At 40.5% G+C, this 22997-nt stretch overlaps 1 protein-coding gene across 1 annotated transcript in view; it reads left to right on the top strand.

Annotated features, from left to right (window-relative positions):
• The first annotated feature begins 3855 nt into the window (after positions 1–3855).
• cdin1 (CDAN1 interacting nuclease 1) overlaps positions 3856–22997 on the top strand; it is a 59403-nt gene continuing 40261 nt past the window's right edge. Inside the window, exons 1-6 of the mRNA XM_075447719.1 lie at positions 3856–3918; positions 4188–4313; positions 13579–13624; positions 14614–14678; positions 15515–15575; positions 18597–18669. Coding sequence (XP_075303834.1) covers positions 4213–4313; positions 13579–13624; positions 14614–14678; positions 15515–15575; positions 18597–18669 — 346 coding nt within the window. The 5' untranslated portion in view covers positions 3856–3918; positions 4188–4212. The remainder of the gene's footprint in view (positions 3919–4187; positions 4314–13578; positions 13625–14613; positions 14679–15514; positions 15576–18596; positions 18670–22997) is intronic.

Genomic DNA, 22997 nt, shown 5'->3' with positions numbered 1-22997 from the left:
TATTGCATCTCAATAGAGCATTGAATAACAATGGTCATAAAAAGCACTAGTACTCCACTAATGATTCTCCTCCAGGATTTATTGTGTTTTTCAGTGTGTGTCCTCTTGCATTTCAGCGTGAAAAATAGCATACATAAAATACGGGTGTCCCCACCAGTCGTCCCCTCTGCAGGTACTTCACAGCCCCAAAATTAAATTTTAAACAATCCAGACCAGTGTTTGGTGACCATGGTTAATCATCAAGAAACAAAGACATCAAACAATATTTGATAATGAGAAAAATGCCTCCAGGATATTAGGGGATGAAGGGAGGAGGGGGCACAGCGTGAGCCTCGGCAGCAGATCTAGGTAGAGAGGCCAGACCAGACACAAGCCACATTCATATGTCTGTGTGTGGCGATGGTGGGTGTTTCTCTGTGCTCTGTGTGCTCGTCTGACACACAAAAAGTACTCATGCACGCACATATAAACTTCAGCCAAAGATACATGCGCACACCCATGCACACAAGTCCAGACACACACCTTTTATGGAGCTGAAATTTAAAAAAAAATAATAAAAACTGCTTTTTTTAAATATTATTTGATGATGAGATAATTAGGATTCAGTGTACAGAGCCAGTGGTGAGATTACAGCTTTGTAAAACTGTGCCTCATTTTGAACTTCTCTGCATCACGCCTCAACCCAATTATCTGCAGTTAAAATGGTTTGGTGAGGCTCCAAACTGACTGACAAAAATACAGACAAACCAGAAAAGTTCTCTTTCCAGATAAAAGTCATTTCTTTTTTGGTATACTTTCTGGTTAAAAAATGTATGCATCATTCAATCAAATGTTATCACAGTTGGACACTCATTAATTTATATAAGAGGTGTGTGGATGTGCTTGAAAATGAAACATTCTAAATATGTAATTCTTTTTTTTGAGGCACACAATTCTTTTTGAAAAATATATTTTTCTGTTATAAATGTAACAGAATGGTTTAATTCAGCCCTGTATAAGAAGTCCTGACCTAAAATAAGAAATTGGCCAGAAAGAGAGAGGGGAAGGCGTGTGGGGTAATGAGAAGAAAATGCTTTTTTCCGTCTTCCTCTGTCATACTGTTATTGGGTTATCCTTGATTGACGCAGCGTTAACGGCTAGGCCAAATTGAGGCAGATCCAGCAACCTAGGCCGAGCGGCAGCATGTGCAGCCACCCCGGTCATGCAAATTGCACCCGGGCAACCCGTTGACTATGATTAATGAGCTTGGGCTGCAGCCTTTGTTTCCACATGCAGCCGTTTGGAGTGAAATACAATCTCCAAACATTATCAATCCCCTATTAATGCTGTAAATTTGTTCACATTGCACATGTTTTTGAGCAATTTACAGTCAAGTGTGTGCATGCGTGTTTGCACATGTATGTGAGTGTATGTTCAGAAAGTGAGTACAATAGCATTTAATTACATGTCCTCTAATTAAATTCATTAAAGGATAATAAAATAAATGGAGGAAACAGCTTTGAAGGCTTGGGTGAAACACATGTGTCTTGTCCTCTAGGATGTGAAATATGGATGTGGGATTTTCAGGGGCAGTCATGCCGTGCAGGGGAGGGATTGTATGAATTCGACACCTTGCTAATACTACAGGCATTTCCTGGCTATGGTTTGCCTCGTGTTTAAACTGTGATTTTTAAATTAGAGATCCCAGACTTCCTCAAGATTGGAGAGCAATTCTGTGTTATTTGGGAGTGAAGTCACTGAATTTAGAAAATGAAAAAGACAGTGATGCTGATGATCTAGTGTTAAAAAGCTCCTCTTTGTATGGTGAGTAATATCACTGAATACGGTAGGAGGAACTAAATTGCAAGACACGAGAGTACATGCAATTTCCTTTAACTGTGTGTTGAGTAAAGGAAATTATACACCCTCTCAAATCTTAAATTCATCTACAGATGATACTGTTGATTAAAAGAGATTAGGTTTCACTCACATTTTGTTCCCTTCCACAGTTAGATGCTTTCCCTCAGCTGCGAGCAAAATGTAAATGTTTTTCAGGCATTTACATATATTAGTACCATTAGGGGCACAGTGCTTAGCACTACAATGGTGTGCCAAGATCAGTGAAGCAGAGATCACTGTAGCACCTCCTGGATATCAGAGGGAGACATCCTTTGTAAATTCATCTCCTACTGTGAGCAAGCTTCCCAGCTGGTTAGCGGGACTGGGTGTACCACTGCCCTGTTTACACTCAGCCTCCAAAGCACATCTTTCCCCCTTCATCCTTTCCCTGCTTCGCCTCTCTCCCTCAGCTCTCATCTCAGCCCACATCTCAGCCCAGTGTGGCTCTCATAGCAATCAAAGATGCATACAGACACAAAGTTCAATGCATCGGTGTGTGCTCACGCACACAACAGAACATTCGCGCAAAGGAGACACCAACGTCAAAAAAACTCTCTGATCCCCTGGCTTTTGGAGCCATTACAGTACACAACCTTCTAACTCCTTCTCTGATTTTTATCTTTTTATACCACCGCATTACACTGATCCTTTTATACCTATTAAACACGCGGCTCCCCAGCAAAACCCCTGATCCTCTGATACCTAGATGAATAAACTGCTCCTCCTGCCCCTGACCTCAGCCCTTTGTAGCAATCAGACCAGACTTCCTCAGAGGCCCTGATCTTATCTGGCCGTACCAATCCCACTACACAGCTCCCTTTTGTAGCAACCACAGAGCACTGAGCCCTTTCAGACCCATGGACTGTGCCGGTGAACACACAGCCCGTGACCTCAGCTCATCTCAGACATCATAGTACACTGCCCACCAACAATGAGCTCTATTTTCTGATGCACCACAGGTCAGATGAGGGCTTTCTGCTCACCGATGCATTGTCCAACACAAACCAGAGGAATCTTTGACTCTATCTAAAAATGATTTGATATCATCATGCAGGCAGGCAGACAATCACGTCAATTTGAAGTCAGGCTTTTGCCCGTTTTGAGAGAAATATTGGTGTTTTATTTTTGCTGATTAGAAAAAAAAATTGATGGAATTGAAAAAAAAAAGAAATTTACTACTTTTGGGTGTCTAAAGAGAGTGTTAGAGGGAATTTGTTAGGTACTGAGGTTTAGTGCTGTTCAGAGACTAATTACACAATAATGGCAATGTAAAATTATATTGATCTCAAGAGACATATTAGACAAAGTAGGTCTTAAAGAATTAGTCCCATCTTTGTCTTCTCTAAAAGCAGCACTCCAGCAAGAAGCTATCATAAGATTCACAGAGAAATTAATACGCTTTGACTACATGGATACTTTTAAAGAGAAAAGAGCAGTTTGGTTGAGCAAATGCTTATTTTTTATTAAACATTAGTGTTGAACATGTTACAAATCTTTTGAGTCTGACCCCTCACCAGATATATTTTGTCCATGTCACTGAAAACACTACTTTTACCATTGATGTGACATGTTTTGGTGATTCCGGGGGTCCATGGCCAGAGACTGTCCACAACACATATGCAGGCTATAATTAATTCACAGCAAATCTAAGAAAATAAAATGAAAAAAATAAATAAATAAAACGAAAAAGTTTTTTTTTTTCCCTTTCTACTTCTCCCTAACAGCCTTACCCAGATTGCAGTTTATGTACATTAGGGTTTTTTGCGAGTTTGGACAGGGAAACAGTTGATGAGAGTGACAGGATTTATGTATTTCAGGCAGCAGATGACAATCCAGCAAGCGATTGCAATGATGCAGGGAGAAAGCAGTCTCAGTTTAACACTGCCTTCGTGTTGCAAAGCAACCAATCATCCACCGATATACTGAACTACTCAAGGGGCAATCGTCCAATCAACGCGCTGTTCACACAAACGTCTCCTCTTCAACTTCCTAGCGGGAAGCAAGCTACCGGGAGCCGTCTTCAGGCAGCAGGATTCAAGGGTAAACAAGCCTTTTACATGCATTTTTTTTGTTCTGGTGTATTTTTGAAAACGTGGCGTATAAAACAGGCATGTAATAATCCTATGAAGATAAGAAGAAATATGTGTAATTCGCGTTTAGTGTGTCGCGTTAGCTGAAACGTAACGCTAAGTTTGGTTGAAGGATCAGCTGTTTTTGACAGCTGTCAGTCACCACACGTTGTCATCCTTACAAAATCAGAGTTCTGAAACACTGTACGTTTAACAAACTCTCACTCCCTGTTTGTGCAGATATACACACAGCTGAAACCCAGAGATGAGACTGTCCCGAGCTCAATATAAAGTGATCGTGAGGTGGACTGACCAGTTGAGACCCACACGGCAATGTATGAAGATGCTGAAAGACAGATTCCCGAAGTAAGTAGTCCCACATAGCACTGTATTTATCTTATGCATATTTTACATGTGCAAATTTAATATTTATAGGTGTCTAAGCACCTGTACGTGTCTGTTCTTGTCTGACAGGGTAAAACACTAAAATACTAGTGATAAGCAACTTTTATCCAACAATATTAAACCATTGGTAATTAGTATTATATTTCAAAGATGTGTTTAGACATTAGGACTTCATTTGTACACAGGAGAACATATTCATGGAGATTCAGTGATTCATCAGGCTCGGATGCAGCATCATTTAATATTTGTCTCATCTCTATCCTTTAGAATTAAGCATTTATAATCTCACCTAATTCACTCTTTATTATTTCTAATTAATTCCACAAATGCTTCTGCACTGGCCTCCACCACAGCGTTAGACAGGGTTTAGCCATTCAGTGCCCGTGCATCCAGAAATCGAAGCGAGAGGTTAATGGTTGTGTTTGCCTTTCTCCTTGACACTGAGGGCTCTCACTTTATTGAATGTAACATGTGTAATCCCCCAAGGCCGCCAGGACACCATGGCTGATCCCGTTGAGGTCACTTACAAAGTCGCATGTATTTGGAGCTTCCTACTTCCATTGTGCCCTAATCACCAATCTAGAAGAAAGTATCAGGTCCCCAAAGGGGATGCAATGCAGCTTCAGCTGGCCTTTGTTGTCACTGTCAGCGATTTACAGAATATGTATGAAATGCATCTAATATACTTCTGTTTAGACACTGACTCCGGGGGGGGGGGGGGCTTCTCATATTTTAGTTTCCTTTTGGTTTCATAATACAGAGTATCTTTAAAAAAAACAGTTCAACTGCCGCCCCCTGTTTTTTTTTTTTAAAGTGGTACTGGTGGGTGTAATAATTAAAGGAAAACATCGGACAGTTTTCATTCCAATAATTCTGCACGAGCTCTCACTCCCAGAGGTGCTTGCCCTTTTGTTTAGTCTTGCTGGTTATTGTTATTATTTCGTTCACCATAACCAATCTTGGGGAGGCCCTTGCTCTTTAAAATCCCAGTCTCGTCACTGGGCCTGACAGACAGGCACGGCAGCAGTGTTTTCACAGCCTGCGAAATTATTCTGGTTGTCCAATCAGCTGAGCTGGGCTCTGGAGGGTTAGTGATTGGACTGGCAGGAAATCAGGCTCTTAAGACATAACATATCGACTAGGCCATCCATCATCTCTTAGCATGCGCTCAGGCACAGCAGTCAGCCACCCCCGCCCCATACCCCTCCTGTCCCCTCGGACTGTGTGGGAGCCTTGCCACTGCGTAAATATTGGCCAGGCTGAGGCTGGCAGGGAGGGGTTGGAGGGGGAGTTGGCGGTTTGTTGTGGACAAGCTTGAAATGAAATGATGGGCAAAAGAATGGTTTGGTTGTAATAGAGCTACAACAGACAGGTATCTGGATGTTAAACCTCTTTGCATTTTTATCTGTGACTTGCAAATTATACATAAAATGTCTAATTAACTGCAGAACTGCGTGTTATGATCTAGATTTATGCATTGTCAATATTATTTAGGTTTTATTGCTATTCTTTCAAAAAGTGATGGATTCATGATCTGTGCAATTTACTTTTATTCTAACTTTTTCAAGCTGACACCTGTCTGATTGATACATTGAAATGCTTCCCTAATAATACCTGGAAGTTCATGTGAGCAGTGACTTTAAATTATATCTTAAAAGATACGATGTTACCAACCTCTGTCCTGACTAAATGAATGTTTCTGAGCAAAATGTGTAAGATTAAGGAAGGAGTTGTCTTGCATGCGCATTTGTCGAGTGATGAATGCAGCTAAGAAGGTATTTGTTCTGTTAAATTCAACTTTGACATACGTTGATATCAGAAAATATTTTTCCTGATAAAGACTTTTTAGTTATTAGGAAAAATTATTTATTGGCTGTTGATTGTTCAACTTCCTAATATCTCTTTGTCTACTTTTATAGGATTTCTTTAATGAAATGGGGGTCATAAAACACATTCACATTTGGGATTTGGGATATTGAACTTTATAGATAAACTTGACGCGGCTTTGCTATGAAGTCGCACTGCTCGAATTTAATGAAATTAAATTTTAAATGGAGAATTTTGGTGCAGATGAATAGGAATAACCGTTATGCTCGAGTCACTGAGTACTGTGTTGAGTTCAAAATCATTTCACAGTCATTGCTTTTGATTGGGGACTCAAAGGGAAGGAAATTTAAACTTTGAACAAGATGATTGTTATAGACCATTTCAAGGTAATTTCCACGGACGATCTGTCAGTCTTTTAGTTGTACTATGAAAAGGGTTAGTGGGAGGAGAGTAGGAGTGTCTGATAGACAGACAGAGAGAGAGCGATTGCGATGTGGAGTCCCTCATCTGTAACGGCTGCATAACACAGATGTTGGGAGTCATCTGTCAGCTTGGCCTCTCTGGCTGGGGCCGAGCTGCTCTGGGGGGAAAAGAATTGGACACGGTGCTGTCACTTTTTACCCCCACTCACAATGGAGGGACATGCAAATATCAACCCCCATTCTTGCCCTATCTTCCTTGCCCTCCTCTTAGTCAGTCCTGGTGTCCTGTCTAGTATCTGGACTGTGGCTAGGCAGCAAAGGGTGGGAGGGGGAGGGCTCATCGAAGGCCAGCGTAGGAAGAAATGTGACATCGGTCCCATCAGGTCCTTCTCTTGCCACATATTAGAATTGGAAATGATGGGCTGCTCTCTGAGGCCTTGCCTGACTTCCCTTGGGTCTAGAGGGGACCCCAGTCCTTCCACCATTTTTCCCCAGAGAGGGCCGGTGCAAGGAGGGTAAGTTGAAGAGGGAGGGAATATGAATGTCCACCCTTTCCTTCTGTGCTATATTATGAATGAATTTGGATGTAATGATTTACCCCCCCTCTTCAGACTGCCATTCAGCTATCTCCTCATATTGCTTTCACTGTCATGAAAGTAGGAGGGTGAGTTAAAAAGGGCAGATGCTTCTGCTTTGGAAAATGCTTAAACAGTAAAGTGTGACGCATCCCTCCCCTCTAAACCCAGCGCCTTCCTTTCTTTTATTCTCACACACATACACACACACATTCACAGCTCCCTGGTGAGGAGTCCCTGAACGTTTTTCGAATTGGGCCCTAATGTGCCGTTTTCATCAGCACTGAGGCGGGCTGCAATATGGTGCCGGAGCTCGCTCTGGGAATATGAATGTTGATTAAGCATGCGTTCAGCCTTTTGAAATTCTGAAGAAGTGTCAGAATAATGGATGTTGAGCAAATGTCAAGCATTTGTTAATTTCTCTGTTATTTGGGGTTTATCTGGCATGATCTTTGGAAGGAAAGCGCGGGGCAGGGTTGTTGTGGCATGTGCCATTGATATGCTGATTTCTTGGCTACAGACACGGTTTTTGATGGTAATATCTCAGCTCAGGTTGAAGCTTAGGGACTTGGCTCATTGATTATTTATAGTGGCAATAGTTATTTTCTCTTTGTTTACATGCTAGTTAAACTTAAGGATTTGGTAACAAGTTTGATGCATTAAACTGACAATCTCTATATAAGTTTAGTTTAACATTACAGGTCAAGAGCTCAACAGAAGACTAGAAAAAATTCAGATTTTTCACAAATTCACTGTATTTGTTTCTTAGAATCTATTTTAGGTTTCCCTCGTGTCAGTCTACTCTTGCAATAAAGGGGAGTTATTTTTTTCGGACTCGTCGATTACAGTTGAAGGATGCCTTGAAAGGGTAAACACAAAACACAAAAAACACAAAAAAAAAAATTTATGCTGCATATTGAAAAATCATTTACATCCGTTTACGTGGATAAAAAAAATGTGGATTGTTTCTTGATTGAATTGTAATTTCCTTTATTGGTACTGAAGACTAAACTGAGCTGCTCCATTGTAGCTCTTTTTAAGCTGGAATTCCGCAGCTATTTTGTAGGCTGGAAGTGGCAATGACATTACCCAGAGTCTGATCATGTGCACAGCCTGCGGGGGCAGCCTCCACGGCTTCCAGTGCACGGCCTCACACTTCTGGCTGCCCATATTGAACAAAACACAAACTGGCAGTTGGGGCTTAGGGGTACAACCCTTGAAGACTGAGAAGCTAGAAAACTAATTCCACAGCTTTATGTGGTTAGATGAGCATTGGAAGGGTGAAGGGATGAATGAAGTGTAAGCAGAGAAGGGGAGAGATGTAGAAAGAGGAGAAGCTATGCTGAGTTTACAACTTCATGTCAGGCTAAGGAGGTCATGAATAATAGATGAAATCAATTACTTGATTAGGAAGCTCAGGAATGACTACTTCCTCTTCATATCGTGGGGACATTGTCCAAGTCCAAGCACGCTCTATAGATTGTAAAGCCTTTTTGGCTCATTGGGCTGAAAAACACTTAGGTAAGCAGCCCAATAAGACGTAGCTTGCAGAGATGATGCGAGATGCCATTTTCAAAGTTAAAAACTGTGATGTTAGGCAGAGTAACATGTTAATATTTAAAGGTTAAATGATCAGCTTTGGAATATGACCTGTTACTAAGGCCAGCTTATATCCACTGTATGGGTTGTTTGCTTTGGAGTCAGCATTGTCCCTACACCCCCAAAGCCATATATTCTCCAAGGGACACCTACGGCACAGCACCACTGTTCAGCTGAACAACTATAGCATGGTCTCTTGCCTAAGGTTCTCTTTGCATACTGGGATCAATTGCAGGAGAAGAATGAAACAAATTGCACAGAATGGTACAAGTTCCCCAGCCACGCTTGGGGGAGTAGGCAATTGGTCAGTGTAATGTGTTTCTTTGCCAGACCAGTGGACACTCGCCACTTGACGGATAACATGGACTTCATTTTCAGTTTTCCCTGAGAGTCTGCAGGAGCAGCAACGACAGTAATTATAACAATGGCAATGCACCATAATAGTTATAACATGTTTTACCCCAGACAGAAGCGTGAAGATCCCTAGCTTTCACATAGCATCACAATTAGGGTGGTGATTGTGGAAACTTCCTTGCCCCTTTTTACCACCATTATATAACACTTCTGACATGTAAGGCATCTCAGTAGGCAGACATTTTAAAGATTGTAATAAAGTCAAGGGGGCTGGGTAATATTTTTCATCTTTTTAGAACTAATGCAGGCAGGGAGAGGCCCTGTTGTACTTCTGTTAAAGCCATTTTTGTCCATAGCCCCCTACGGGCCCGTAGGTTTGTATGGGCTTCTGCAGACAGATGATGGGTTGTTGGTGTCACTAACACACTCACATCAGAAAATAAAATACAGCAGTCTGAGTCATTCCTTTGGTGAATCTTTCCTCACTTCAGGAAAAAGTCCTGAAAATCTCCTGAAATTACATCAGAAAAGCGTTTTTACAGCTCAACTTTACCACAATGCTGCATTACTTCTTCAACAAAGAAGGCTTTGCGGAGCAAATAACTAAACTAATTTGAAGTGTAAACAATAGTGATCAGTGTGCAAGTATTTGTTTGAAGCATCATGACGACACAGTGAGACTTTAGTCAAAATATATCACGTTTCTACATTAACGCGTAAAGATTCCTTCCCTACATTTGTTCTGCTGCTGATGACGATAGGCTTTGCTGTGAAACAGATGTTAGCATTTTGCTTGTCAGCATGTGTAATTAGCATCATTTGCATATCCCCTGTTTTTAGCCCACATTCAGCTGTTTTGCACTTTATAAAATATTGATCTATAGGAAAGTAAATGCTCAATGCGTTATTGTCAGCACTCAAGCTTGAATAAGGTCCTCGGATGTTAGATGCATCCTAATTGCGCTAAGAAAGCTTTCGTTCAATTTTCTTGAAATATAAGTTGTAGATTGTAGGAGACTGAAGATTTAAACTAAGATTCACTTTTTTTATGCTCCGTAAAAAAGTCAACCATTTCATCTGTGACTTTCCTCTCTGAATATTGTTCTACTGCTGTTAGTAAAAATATGTGCTGTGCCACAATTAGCCAGCTCCATGCCCCGAAGAGTCACGCGATACAACACTCTCTGCATGCTGATCCACCAAATGCTAAGTACTGTCACAGCATATGATACCAATGCCATTAGCCAGGTGGCTTTCATTACCCAAATTACAGCTATTGTTTATAATTAATTATTTGTAAATAGGAAGATTCTGAATATAATTGATAGCTTGGATTTCCCTCATCTCCTATTAATTAGGTTGATGGGATTTTCAAGGCTTTTCATTTAGTCCCCCCCCCTTCCTGTATGTTTCAGATACTGATATGCTACGAATGCGCAAGAATAAGCAGCGAGGCAATTCGACATTCAAACTTGAATTTGTCTGATTCACTAGCGGATATCCTAGCTTAATAGAGCCTGAAGCACTGACCAGACAGCCACACCGGCTCAGTGACAAAGTGAAAGTCCCTAATTGTTTTTAATTTAATCTGCTGCTTCACTATTTTGGGTGCCAGTGCATATTAATGCTCTATCTTGTGTTGTAAGGGCGGGTAATTAGGTTGAGAGTGAATGATTCCCAAACCGCTCTTCTGTCTCCCAACCTTCTGTTCCCCATGTTCGAAGATGCATCTGAGAAGGAAGACGTATTTTCTTCTAAAGGTCAACGTAAGGATGCGATGCAGTGTCGGACTCAAATTTTTTTTGTGTAATTTATTTATTTATTTATTTAGTTATTTTTTGCCGTAAAGGGATTAAACACTTGAAAAGTTGATCTTTACATCTCGTTCATGGATTCAAATTAAATGACTCTCTTAAAGGAATTACTCAGAGGGGGAAAAACAAAAGTATCAACTCTGGCCATTATTTTTAACATCTCACTATAATGCAGTCCTCTATTTTTTTTATCATTATCATCACTAACAGACAGCTACATATGAGAAAACATTATCTTAAAACCTTTGTTTCTTTTGCCCTTCAGGCTTTTTTTTTTTTTGCTCCTAACTCAGCGTTTCTGCACACTTTAAAACTTCTGCTGTGCTTCTCACTTGTACCAGTCTGAATAAATGCAATCATTATCTTTGCTTAGGGTTACAAAAAAATAGATCAATCTGGTTTTGGAAGAGTTATCAGTGTTATTTATTTATTTTTTGTTCATTGTAGCTTCGGTTTATTTTCATAGTGGCTGAGATGCAACATCCTTCCAGTGCCTGTGTTATAAGGCAAAGAGCTGGTTGGATCACAGTAAACATGCAGTCCTCCTGCTCAGCCGACAGATCACTTTCTAATTTCTTAGTGTAAGACTGCAGTTGGCGATGTGTTTTTTTTTTTTTCTTTTGCATGAAGTGAGTAAACTGTGCCCATGAGAGCACAGGTTGGATATGCATTAATGCGAAGCTTGCAGTAATTTACTGTTAATGTCTGTTAAATAAAAAAGGAGCGTTATAGCAGTGTAAAACTTGACAGACTATAAAATGCAGGCAACTGTTGGTTTTAAAGCACCACAGTGTTACTCTCTTCTCCCTTCTTGAAATCTCTCGTTTCTGTGTCCACTTTGTTTTTTTTTTGTTTTTTTGGAGCTGCTGAGGTGCTTTTTTTTTCTTCTCTGGCTTTAATGTCAGCAAAATCTGATCGAAGTAAGAAAAGAAAACAAAAGTTCACAGTGTTTTTGGAACAGATATGTTTTCATAGATATAAAGAGCAGTTTATGTCCCTTTTTAAAGTTAACAGGGTATAGATTTAGCAATTAAGCAGTAATCATTCTCATTATAGAGAGTAATCCAGTTAAAACCTAACAGATGTCTGTTCCAACAGGGGAATCGTGATGGTCCCATGCCAACAATAAGGCAGTAATGTTGTTGAAATGCTCAGGTGCAAGGATGAAGTGTGGAAGAATTTCTTCTTCGTTTTTTTTCTTTTTGTCCTCCCTTAAGTGTCCACATGTTGACAGTTGACCATTTAATGGCCCACTTAATTGCAGTGGCCCCTTCATCCCAGAGCCTCATTGTAAATTAAAGCTGAGGTGGCGGGGTGTTTTGCTGAAAGCGTTTCTCGCCTTTGCTTTTACTTCAAACATTTTGGGCTCCTCTCTTTTGTAAACTGCAACTTTGTGTCTGTGACTCATCTTTATGAGGAGTTAAATCCCGAAGCAAGGACTTGACTAGTAGGAACAGTCAGTGCAGTATAAAGTTTTGAACGGACATCAGGAGATCTCAAAGTAACACGCCTCCTGGATTAAGTAATTAGAAAACTCTCCCAGTTGTTAAGACGCTTCGAATATAAAATGCTCCCAGATACATATTCAAGGTAAAAATCCATGTTTTTGCCTACTCATCTTAGGGTTTATTGTGAAGGGCTGGTTAATGCAGAGTGGAAGCCTCATCTACTCATGATCATTTTTAGGTTGCTTGTAAAGTCTATAAATACAAAACCACTTCAGTTCATTTCTGTGCAGCTCCATGTGTGTGCAAAATGTTAAAACATTTTTTTGTTGACATGCATGGTGAAAGTGTGCACCATTCAGTTTGGATAACATCTTCCATGCATGGAGATATCTCCAGTTCACAGGATTCAGCGGGGGTTGGGAGAGATATCGAAGGAGTTTTGAGTTGCTGTCAGAGCTGCCCATTTCCAAGGTTTGCCTCTTTGCGAGGTGTTTGACACTGACTGGAGATGGGGGATGAATGGAGCTCATGGCGACCCACGGAACTGACCAACTCCGGAGAGTCACAGCTTCATGCAGTGAGTTTCCGTTTTCAAAGCCCATCAGCTGCAGTGGGAGGGCTCCTGAACGGCCAACACTGGTAGCAAAGCAGGAAAACTTTCTCCTGTGAGTAGTGCTACACCAGTCACACTGTGGTCATCCACTTTGCAAAGAGGCCGAACTCAGGAGCGGGATTGTCCTCAGCAACTGTATGTGAACCCTGCCAATTATTTGCATGAAAATGATTCATTTCTCTCCAGTTTTGTCATGTTTAGATTAGCTATGAGTGAATGTCCTCGCCTTTGTTTAATTTATGAGCATTTTAGTTTTCAGGACTGTAACCGGTGAAGACCAAAGAAGATGCTGTGAATGATCAGGGAAAAAACAAACAAACAAACGAACAAAAAAAACGGGGGATATATTTTTCATCTCCCATACCACACACAACCTCCCCCTTCTTTCTACCCCCACGCCATCATGGCAGGAATCCTTTGTTAGAGGTGTTCATCTGGAACAACTTTGCCACACTTGTTTTCATGTTCTTTTAGATTACAGGGCAGCTGGCCCCAGCTTTGAAGCTCCCCTCTCCCTTTGTCTCTGTGCAATGCACTCTGGTAATTAACTTTGTCCTTCTTTTATTTGTTCCAGTCACTCGCAGTCCACTCTTCTGAGCATCTTCTCCCTGGAGTACCAGGTTAGAAGTTTTCTTCCTTTGTGAGCCCTGACAGGTGCCTAATTGAATGATGAATGTCCCTTTATTTCTTTGTAATTGAACTGCCAGCTTTCTGATTGGTTTGGAGGATGCCCCCCCAACCATACCCCCGTTTATTCCCCCCACCACCTCCATCCCCTCCTCCTCCTCACGTTCACGTCGAGGTCCTTTGCCTGCCTGAGCCTCAGTGGATGTCTGCCAAGCCTTCCCATCCATCTGTCTAATAACATCTAGCCCCTGCTTATTTGGTGGACCTGTAATAAATTATGCTAAACCATTATTATTCTGACAATAATAATTTCCCCGTGTAGTGCGGCTGCGTGTGCTAAATGTTTGCTGACTCGCACTGTCACTGCTGCTTTCCACGGCTGACAGCGGATGATGATAAATGGCCGCTGCCGCCAGTGGCAGAAGGCAGCACAGGCAGAAAATGGAGTCATTTATCATCCCACTGACAGGTGTCAGTCACACTGCCCGTCTCCGTGGAATTACATTTTTTTGTGTGTAGTAGATTTTAAATAAGTTGCTTTTAACCAATGCTCTTCCTCTTTTATCCTGTGTCCTCCTGCCTCACAGCAAGGATGGCAATTGAATTGCATGGAAATGTCAGGGTGTGGTACCAGCAATAATGTCGCTGCTTGATAGAAAAATGGGAAATGCGTACAAGGTATGAGTGAGGGAGGTAGAGGGGGATGGTGGATCTGAACAAGGTTGCCTTGGCATACTTTGACCCCTAGCAAACTTATTGAAATCAAATTACGGTGACCCTAGAATCTCTTGTTTGTTCAACTAGAATAGAGGCCGCAAGAGGAACAAGGGCTGAACATGAGTGCATTTTACTCCAGTGGAGTGGAAACAAAAAGAATTTTGCTCCCATAAATACTATTTTGTGTACATTATTCATGTTTATATGTATGGAAGAAAGTATTTTCATTGTTATTACTGCTAATATGATGTTGTCTTTGTGACAGAAACGGACAAAAAGGACATTCTCAAGACATCATGCACCAGATGTTATTGAAAGCCACTACCAAAGGTACTATTTTCTCTATGTTGTATTATTATTGCTTCTCTCTAGCCCTCTATTTATCTTCCTCTCATCTCTATTACTGTTTTTCTTTTCTTTTCTTTTTTTTGACTCTCCCACTCTTGCATGCCCTCTTTGTCTTCACCATTCTCTGACTGAGAAAGGGACTTGCCAAAGTTACATGAGAGTAGGTGGGCCACCGTGACAGTTATAATCTCCTCCGAACAAATCACCACCCTCAGGATTCATTCCAGACCTCCACTTGCACCTGCTAAGCCAAAGCTCTGTTCTCTGTGTCAGAGCAGAAAAATAAACAAATAACCAGCCGTTGGACATTTGCCTTACCACTGGCTTATGATGGGATGATTACGTGTAATTCAATGAATACGGCTAAATTAAAAAAAGAGAAGAAAAAAAAAAGAAGGCTGTAAGGGGAAAAGCCTCTTTGCATATTGCAATTAGCCTTTATCTAGCTTATTAGGCCATTGTTCAGGGGAAAATAAGGCTGGATAATGCACTTCTAATCCACTTACACCAGCAAACCTCAGAGATGATCTGGGCAAGATCTAAGGGGAGTTGCTGTTTTAGCTGGCGAGGGAAAAAAGGCTTTTTAGGCGGCAGGGGTTAACTAACTATCAAATGCTTGTCTGGCTTCAAGGAAATATGAAGCCCACCAAGCAGTGCTGTTTTAACCACACTGAGCTTGCCATATGCCACCCAGGGCAAAGTCATCAGGGACATTAGCATGTCTTGGCTAGCCTGGTCTAGCCCTCTGTACCCTTCTGTCTGCTTTTCTTGGTCATGGTTTTTTTTTTTTTTTTTTGTTGTCCTTTGTGATAATAAAGGTATCTGAGCGAAGCCAAGGCCCGTCCCACTGCTCCTGTCCTGCTGGAGTTGGCCAATGAGGTAACGGCTCATTGTTTTTCTTTCTCTTCTCCTTTCTAACCTTTGAAAAATAATCTCAATTGATGCTCTTTCTATAAATGGATAAACAAGAGTTTGCGTTCGGTTTTTGTTCCTTCTCCCCCAGTCTGTTAGTCATTATCGAAATTGGTAAAATGGTCGGCTCTATTATCAATTATTTAATGCAATTAGCTCCAAGCTCCATTAAGCAGATGTGAAAATACTTTTTCTGTTTTTATTATGTAATTTTCCAAATTGCGGTTCAGGCAGAGTTGACACAAACTGTGGACAGGTGAGGATGGGGTCATCGGTTAATTCCTCTTTTTGTCACTTTGTCAGTTTTTTTTACTTGAAGAGGTCAGAGTGGGGTTATTTCTCTGAATGATGTCACAATTGTGCATATATATACAACAACAAAAATAAAATAGCATGTGAAAATAGATAAAGTAGCATTTAAGATTTCTGCTGTGCATGTTAATTAAAAAATGACTGTACTCAGTAGCCACTAATACTGCTTATGTTGTGGAAATCTAGTCAAGTTATTTTGCTCAATCAACAATTCCTGCATGATAAACAAAAAACAACTAACAGAGCCAGTGCAGTCCATTTTAGATGATTACACTCTGGCTCACTGTCCGCCTTGATAATTTGTAAACTCAGATTCTGAGATTCTTGCATTTATTTGTTCTTTGAATGCATCGTTACTCTTTCAGATTCATTTGATTTCATTATTAGCATGGGCTGCTTAACTGTTTCAGATGTTTAATGCCTATGTCAGTTTTATTGGTGCTTACACTCCGGGTTTCTTGGTTTAAAATCAGAGTAGTTCGCACGCATCAACCTCAAAGCTAACTGCTATTATTCATTCTTCGTTTAATTGACACTTGATTTTTTTTCTTTTTTTTTTTTCTTTAAAAGGATGAAATTCAGCACAGAGATAACTGTTCATGAACCATTTAACTGTCATTTTAATATCCTACTTAACATTTAAACCAAGCACTCGTGGTCTCCCAGACTGCTAATTGATGTACTTTCATGTCTTCATGAGACAATATATCTCCAACAGAGGAAAATGATTTACAGTGGTGAAAACTATTCATGGATATTTTTTTGCCCCCCAGAAAATATCCATGACTGAGGGTTCTTGATTTTCTTTTTTTTCTTTTTTTTCTTTTTGCATGCTTTATGATGAGCTTGCAAAGGTTACTCAAACATACAGTCTTTAGAAAAGGTACACCAGTGCTGCACTGTATGTTACATCCATTATCATTTTAGGCTAATACAACCAGATAACCTTAACCCCCAGTAATTATTTTCATTTGGAATTCAAAGCTATGTGAATCTTAGTCACATGTTAAAATCGTGAAGTGCTACGTTGTGACTTGAGAATGGAGACGGACTCATGATTAATATGAAAATCAGGGAGATGCAAGTACCTGAACTAATCAGGTGCTATTTATCCAGGACGAGCATGCATTGGTAATGTTGCCATTTTTCATGTGTCAGTTCTGATGCAGGTTACCAGGAATCTGATGTTCTCTTGTTATCCAGAGGTGTGAACAGGGAGCAGGCCCAATAAGCACAAAAAGAAAGAATGCAGAGAAGAGGAGACGGGAAGAGAAAATTGGAAGAATTTGTGAAATGGGGGGGGGGAAGCTGAGGGCGACACATGCTAAGTTCATAATGTTATCATTGGCCCTAATAAAGACGCAAACTCGCCCCTTAATTATTATAGACACGTTAGGACGTTTTTACAAGCTGCCTTCTTAGTGCAATATTACAGAGATGTTAACAAATACTATGTCGAGTAAAAAGACATTGTTTAGACGGAGGCGTCTCTGCTCCCAGCGTTATCAGTTTGCATCAGAGAAAAGATGAAACACCCCAATCTCGCTGCAAGCTGAAGGCAAATTCGCCAATTATGCTAACAAGAGGAAAAATTCCTTGGCTGTAAGAATGTTGTTTCATAACGAGCTGGCTAGAACGGCAAGGTCTTCAAGCAACGTTTTAATTCCCTGCATAAAGGGGGGGGGGGGGGGGAATTTTGCAGTGAATGAGCTGAAGCATTTTCTTATTAGCTTATATATTGTTTAAGCAGAGGTTAAATACATCGCTGGAGGCAAAGAAATTACACATACACACGTTTGATGCCTGTTAATAAAACAATAGTAACGGTTTCATTGAGCTTGCCTCAACGCCAAGTTTCTTTTTTGTGTACCATTGCAACATTAGAACAGCGATATTGTTTGAAATGTGAGGGAGTGCTCTGTGCTGACAAAAAATGTGGTCAGGTAGACACCTTCAGCATCAATTACTAGGGCTCTCTTACTTGTCAGGCCTTCTCCTTTCACTGAAACTAAAAACATTTCTCACCTCTTCAGGTGTCTTAGTGTTCAAAGAGTGTTGCAGCCATAGGTCCTATCCTTCCTATTAGGGACTAGATTCCCACAGTCCCTCGGCTGTGTCCTGTTGCTATTTTGCCTTGGTGATCATTCTATGATTAAAGCTCTCCAATGTCTCTTGCCTGGGCATAGTATGTGCTGCTTTTTCTTACAAGATGAGATATCGGGGATGTCTGCTTGACAGAAGCAAAGGCGATTCAGCCGGGTACCTTGGCTGTGTAATAGGCGATATCTTGTTCCTGTGGGAAAGGTTATTGCAAAGCGAGGCTTTCGAAAACCATTCTGCACAAGGATTGTCAGAAGCTGGGTCAAGGTTTGGAAATACAGTAATGTAATTTAGAGCCATTAAGATCATGATTATCCATGGGACATCAGCTAAACGTCAGCTGACAGAGTAATTTCAAGGCCGAAATTCTAATTCTGAAATTCTAACGCTGTTTAGAATATGCTTCTTTCAACTGGATATGTGAGATTTAGTGTAAAATAAGGTTTGTAAATATGATGGATCTTTATGTAAAAACAACCATTGTTTTTGAAGTTGTGTCAGGTCTCATTGACATGATAGCCCCTTTTTCTTATGTGGGCAAATTCTCTTTTTTGTGTTGTTCAATCTATTTAAAAGGTGGATGTGTCTCCTGCTCTCATGGCTCGCATTATCCTGGACAGGTTCCTTCAAGACATGGATGGTGAAATGCGTGAGTAACACTTCGCCATTCATCACTCCATCGCTCTCCAGATCATTCTTAATTGTAGCATTTTGTCCAATGAATCTCTTTTGGTTTGAGTGCAGAACTTGAGTCTAGTTGCTGTATTTTCTGCCCGTCCAACCCTAATGAGAGACAGACAACAAATAGTAGTGGCTGCATCCGAGGGCACATGATTGGCAGTTAGGTCCTAGGAGGACCACCCACCTCTCAACTGCAGTGTGGATCAATGCTAGCTGGCCTCATCAGTGTTATTTATAACACCCCTGATTCCTTCCCTCACCCCACTTCGTGCCCCAATGCATTAATCTATTCCTTACCCTTTCTTCTTTTTCCCACAACCCCTTCTCCTTCTCTCTACCTATGGGGTCCATGTAGGAAATCAAGTTGAGGAAAACTGGCAGAAAAAGCAAACCATTCCTAGGTAGTACTGATGTACACTCTATAGGAGCACAGAATTGCTTCAAGTGATTTTACAGAAATTGTGTGAATTATGACCATGCACATTCTGCTTAGTATCCGTTTACTATTCGTCATTCCGTTTTGTGCAAATTTTTGAGGCAAGATTACTATTATTCACAATTTTTCTTTTTTGGATGCGACTCCTATAAATTGATATTAAAAGAAAACGTTGCTCTTTTTTTTTTTTTTTTCCTCCCTTTTCCATCGGGGACTCTTAGTATCTTGTTTGAACATCCATTCATATTATTTCAGTAATTTTATCCTGAAGTCCAGGTGTGTGTGTGTCTGTGAAGTAGTCAGTACTTTGAGAGTCAATCGCATGATGTCAAAAAGACGTGCTTCCAATTTAATCAAGAAAGAGATTAAAGTGGATGTGTGTTATTTTCAACTTCGCTACAGCACAGCCATTTGTCAAAGTCAAAGATGTTATTGCTTTGGACCCACCGTTATCCACTGCCTGTCAAAATACTAGTCTGAGCAGCTTGTAGAACAGGGCATTCATCCAGGAGAGGTACTCTGTCTCACATAATAGCATGCTGCATCTGTCCATCTCCATACAGTGAAAACGTGCTTTAATATTATACATATAATATATATATATATATATATATATATATATATAATATTGTTTTTTATTGGAATAAGTTTGAAGCTGATGAAACTTCCTGGATTATTGTTGTTTAATATCAGCATGGTTGTAGAGCCATGGTTGTGGTTCTTCCTGTAAAAAGCTAATTCACAGAGATGAGATGGGGTTTACAGGATAATCTGAGATTCGAATCAGCATGACGACACATGGGTGATTTAAGAAAAAAAAAAAAAAATTCTATGATTTATATCAGAATTGTTTGACCTGGTAGTCTGATTGTTGCCAGCAACGGGAATGTGAAACTTTTCCAAATATTTATGACAACGTTCCATAACCCGTCCCACTGTCGCAGTCTGTGGATTCAGTGGCTGTGAGGGTGACTTCTGTTTTGACTGAGCCTCTCTTCAATCTCCCCGTGTCCTGTTCGGCCTTTACACTTGAATTGCTCGCCACATGGGCTGTGGTCAAATCGTTGACTCTCCCTGTGTGTATATTAAGCTCCAGTAATGTGTTTTCACCATGAAACAATGCGAGGATAATTGTCTTTGTTGGTGATTAGCTAACAGGTTGGTTCAGTGCTATTGGCAGACATATCTGTCATGCCCCCCCCCCCAGACCATGTTCCACTGTGGGTGTGTGTGAGTGTGAGTGTGTGTGTGTATTTGTTGTATTTTAGACAAACTCTAAGGGGAGGGCAAGCAGGCGCACTGCAAAGATCAATAGACTTGTATATAGGGGACATTACCCCCAACTTGGTTAGCGGCTTGCCTTTGCCGAGCACCAATGCTTTTTTTTTTTATTCCACTACTCTTTCCCCCTGCATTTAAGAGACACAGGAATGGGGCCTCTGGGACTATGGAATATATGTACAATCACCAGTGTTGGATCAATACAGAGTTTTAAATTGTTTTCTGTACCTTCCTTGTTTTGTTTTGCTAGCTTGTTGTTACTCCCCCACCCTGCCCTCCTTCCCACGAGCTACACACGCCACCACACCTAAACTTGATGACACCACCAACAAGCTGACTCCCCTTCTTCTTACAGCTCAAGTATTGGAGAGAGTATCAGTCAAGCAAAAAGGAAGACTATCTGGAGGCGCTTGTAAAGGAATCAATACATTCAAAGCGCTTTTATGGCATATTGAATACAATATCAACATCCATAATGCCCCTTGCCTCATGAAAACAGACTGGGCAGCTGGGGAGGAAAGGTCGCATGTGCAGCCAGTTGAGACACCCTCAGCATATATGCTAATATTGCTCTCAGGATCGCTATATTTTTGTCCACAATAACATGTCCTAAATTGGGACCATCGGTATGTTTTTATTTAAAATAACTTGTTATAAGTTCCTGTAGAAATAGCTTGAAATCAGGATCATGAATAATAATGGAAAAATCTTTTTATTTTACATTTCTGGGATGAAATTATTGAATTGCTCAACATGGATGTGGACAGAAACCTCTTATCTATAAATACTGAATAAAAAGTATTCAAAATATTTTCTGATTTCACGTTGGCGTTCCAGTCGATCTTCAGCTTCAACAGAAACGTACATCTTTATACAGCTTCCTTCTCGAATCAGGTTCTGCATATGGCAGCGCTAACGGTAAAATGCGATGGTTTCATCACACCAACTTTGACAGGGAAGTGTTTGGTTAAAGTCTTTTGTAATATATATTTTTTGCTTTTTATTTTTATTTTTTTACAACTTTGACAGATTTAGTCTTCTAACTGTTTGTGCAAACATGTGCATATTGTTGACCTTTATTAATTTTGGCTGAAAATACTTTTCAGTAATATAATTAGGGTCAAGTTGAATTTAACTGAATTAAACTTAATACAAATGTGTACAGACCTTCACGTTTGTTGAAATATGATTCATAATTTTCACACTTTTAGTGTTTGACATTTGATCGATATTTAGAAATGACGGTTGAAAAGTAGAGCCTAAACTCAGTTAAGCTGGTAAGCTATACAGTGACATAATTCATAGATTTGTGCTTAACAAAATTCTACAACTTAACGGAACAATGCTTGATGTGGACATATGTCATTAAAGTGTTGCATTTTTTGAAGGCAGATAATGTCTCTGCTTATTTAGTTCTGTACATGATATAAATACACAGCAAACTTCTGGATGTCATTCCAACTCTGTGTCAGTAGATACCTTTTTGAAGTCGCCAACAGGCACACTGGGGGAGCTCATGCTCTGTCTTTTTCCCCTCCTGCTATCGCTTCATCTTTCTTTCTATTCCTCCTTTGACAGGAGTTGATGTGCCTCTAGATTTAGACGTACTTTTTTTGAGGAGGCAATTTTGCTAGCTATTTGACCTTTTCCATTTTCCCAAGGCCCAGCTCCAGATTAGATTGCTACTCCATGTTTTGTAACTATGTGATTCGACCGCCCTTAAGATTTATTGTCACATTCCTTTACAGAAGCCTTGTACGTAAGGTTATAAATGTCCTGTGTTTGATGTTAACACTGTGAGAATTTTAGTATCTACTATGATCCTTGGGTTCTTTGACAGAATTCATAATAGCTTTAGTGTTTTGCAGATAAAACGTGTTGATAACTGAATATTGTATTATGCTCTATCCAGTAAAATCTCTAAGTATCCTCGATGATTGCTATTGTTCATCCTTTTTTGTCTTCCAAGTGCTCCTCTTTTCCCTCTCACACCTCTCCACTGTGTGGAGCTGGTGTTTGTGTATATGCAGCCTTTTTTTCAAATAATGAGAGCAAGGGCTCTTCATTAGCAAGGATGGAGGGAGTAAGGAGGCAAAGACGACACGAGTGTTGCTGCGTATATGTGTGTGTGTGTGTGTGTATGTATGAAAAGGGTGGGTGCGAGGGAGGTAAGCAGCACCGTAGCACTTCACTTGACAAGTATACTAATTACTCCTTTTCAGCAGAGGAGCTCTAGTCAGCCACTGCCACACTCTAATGGCCTGACCTGGGAAGCCTCTCTCCATAGCAGAGCTCCCTAGGTCTACTATTACTGTAGCTAAACACACACGCAGACATGGACACACAAACACACACACTGAAATAGTCTCATCTCACCGCTATCAGGAAGAATCAGGTTGAAGCAGATCAGTTCTGCCCCAGTAACCTCTTCAGGGACTGGGCTCCTCCTGCACAAGAGATACTACCTCATATCATCAACTAGCACCCACACACCACCACAGATAGTTAAAAGAAAAAAAACACATTTTTTCCCTCCCTCTCTTCTACTCTCTCCCATCCTCTGATTTTTTTTTTTTTTT

The sequence above is a fragment of the Odontesthes bonariensis genome, chromosome 17 (assembly GCF_027942865.1).
Source record: "Odontesthes bonariensis isolate fOdoBon6 chromosome 17, fOdoBon6.hap1, whole genome shotgun sequence".
Lineage (NCBI taxonomy): Eukaryota > Metazoa > Chordata > Actinopteri > Atheriniformes > Atherinopsidae > Odontesthes > Odontesthes bonariensis.
This window is presented reverse-complemented; position numbering and strand designations above follow the sequence as displayed.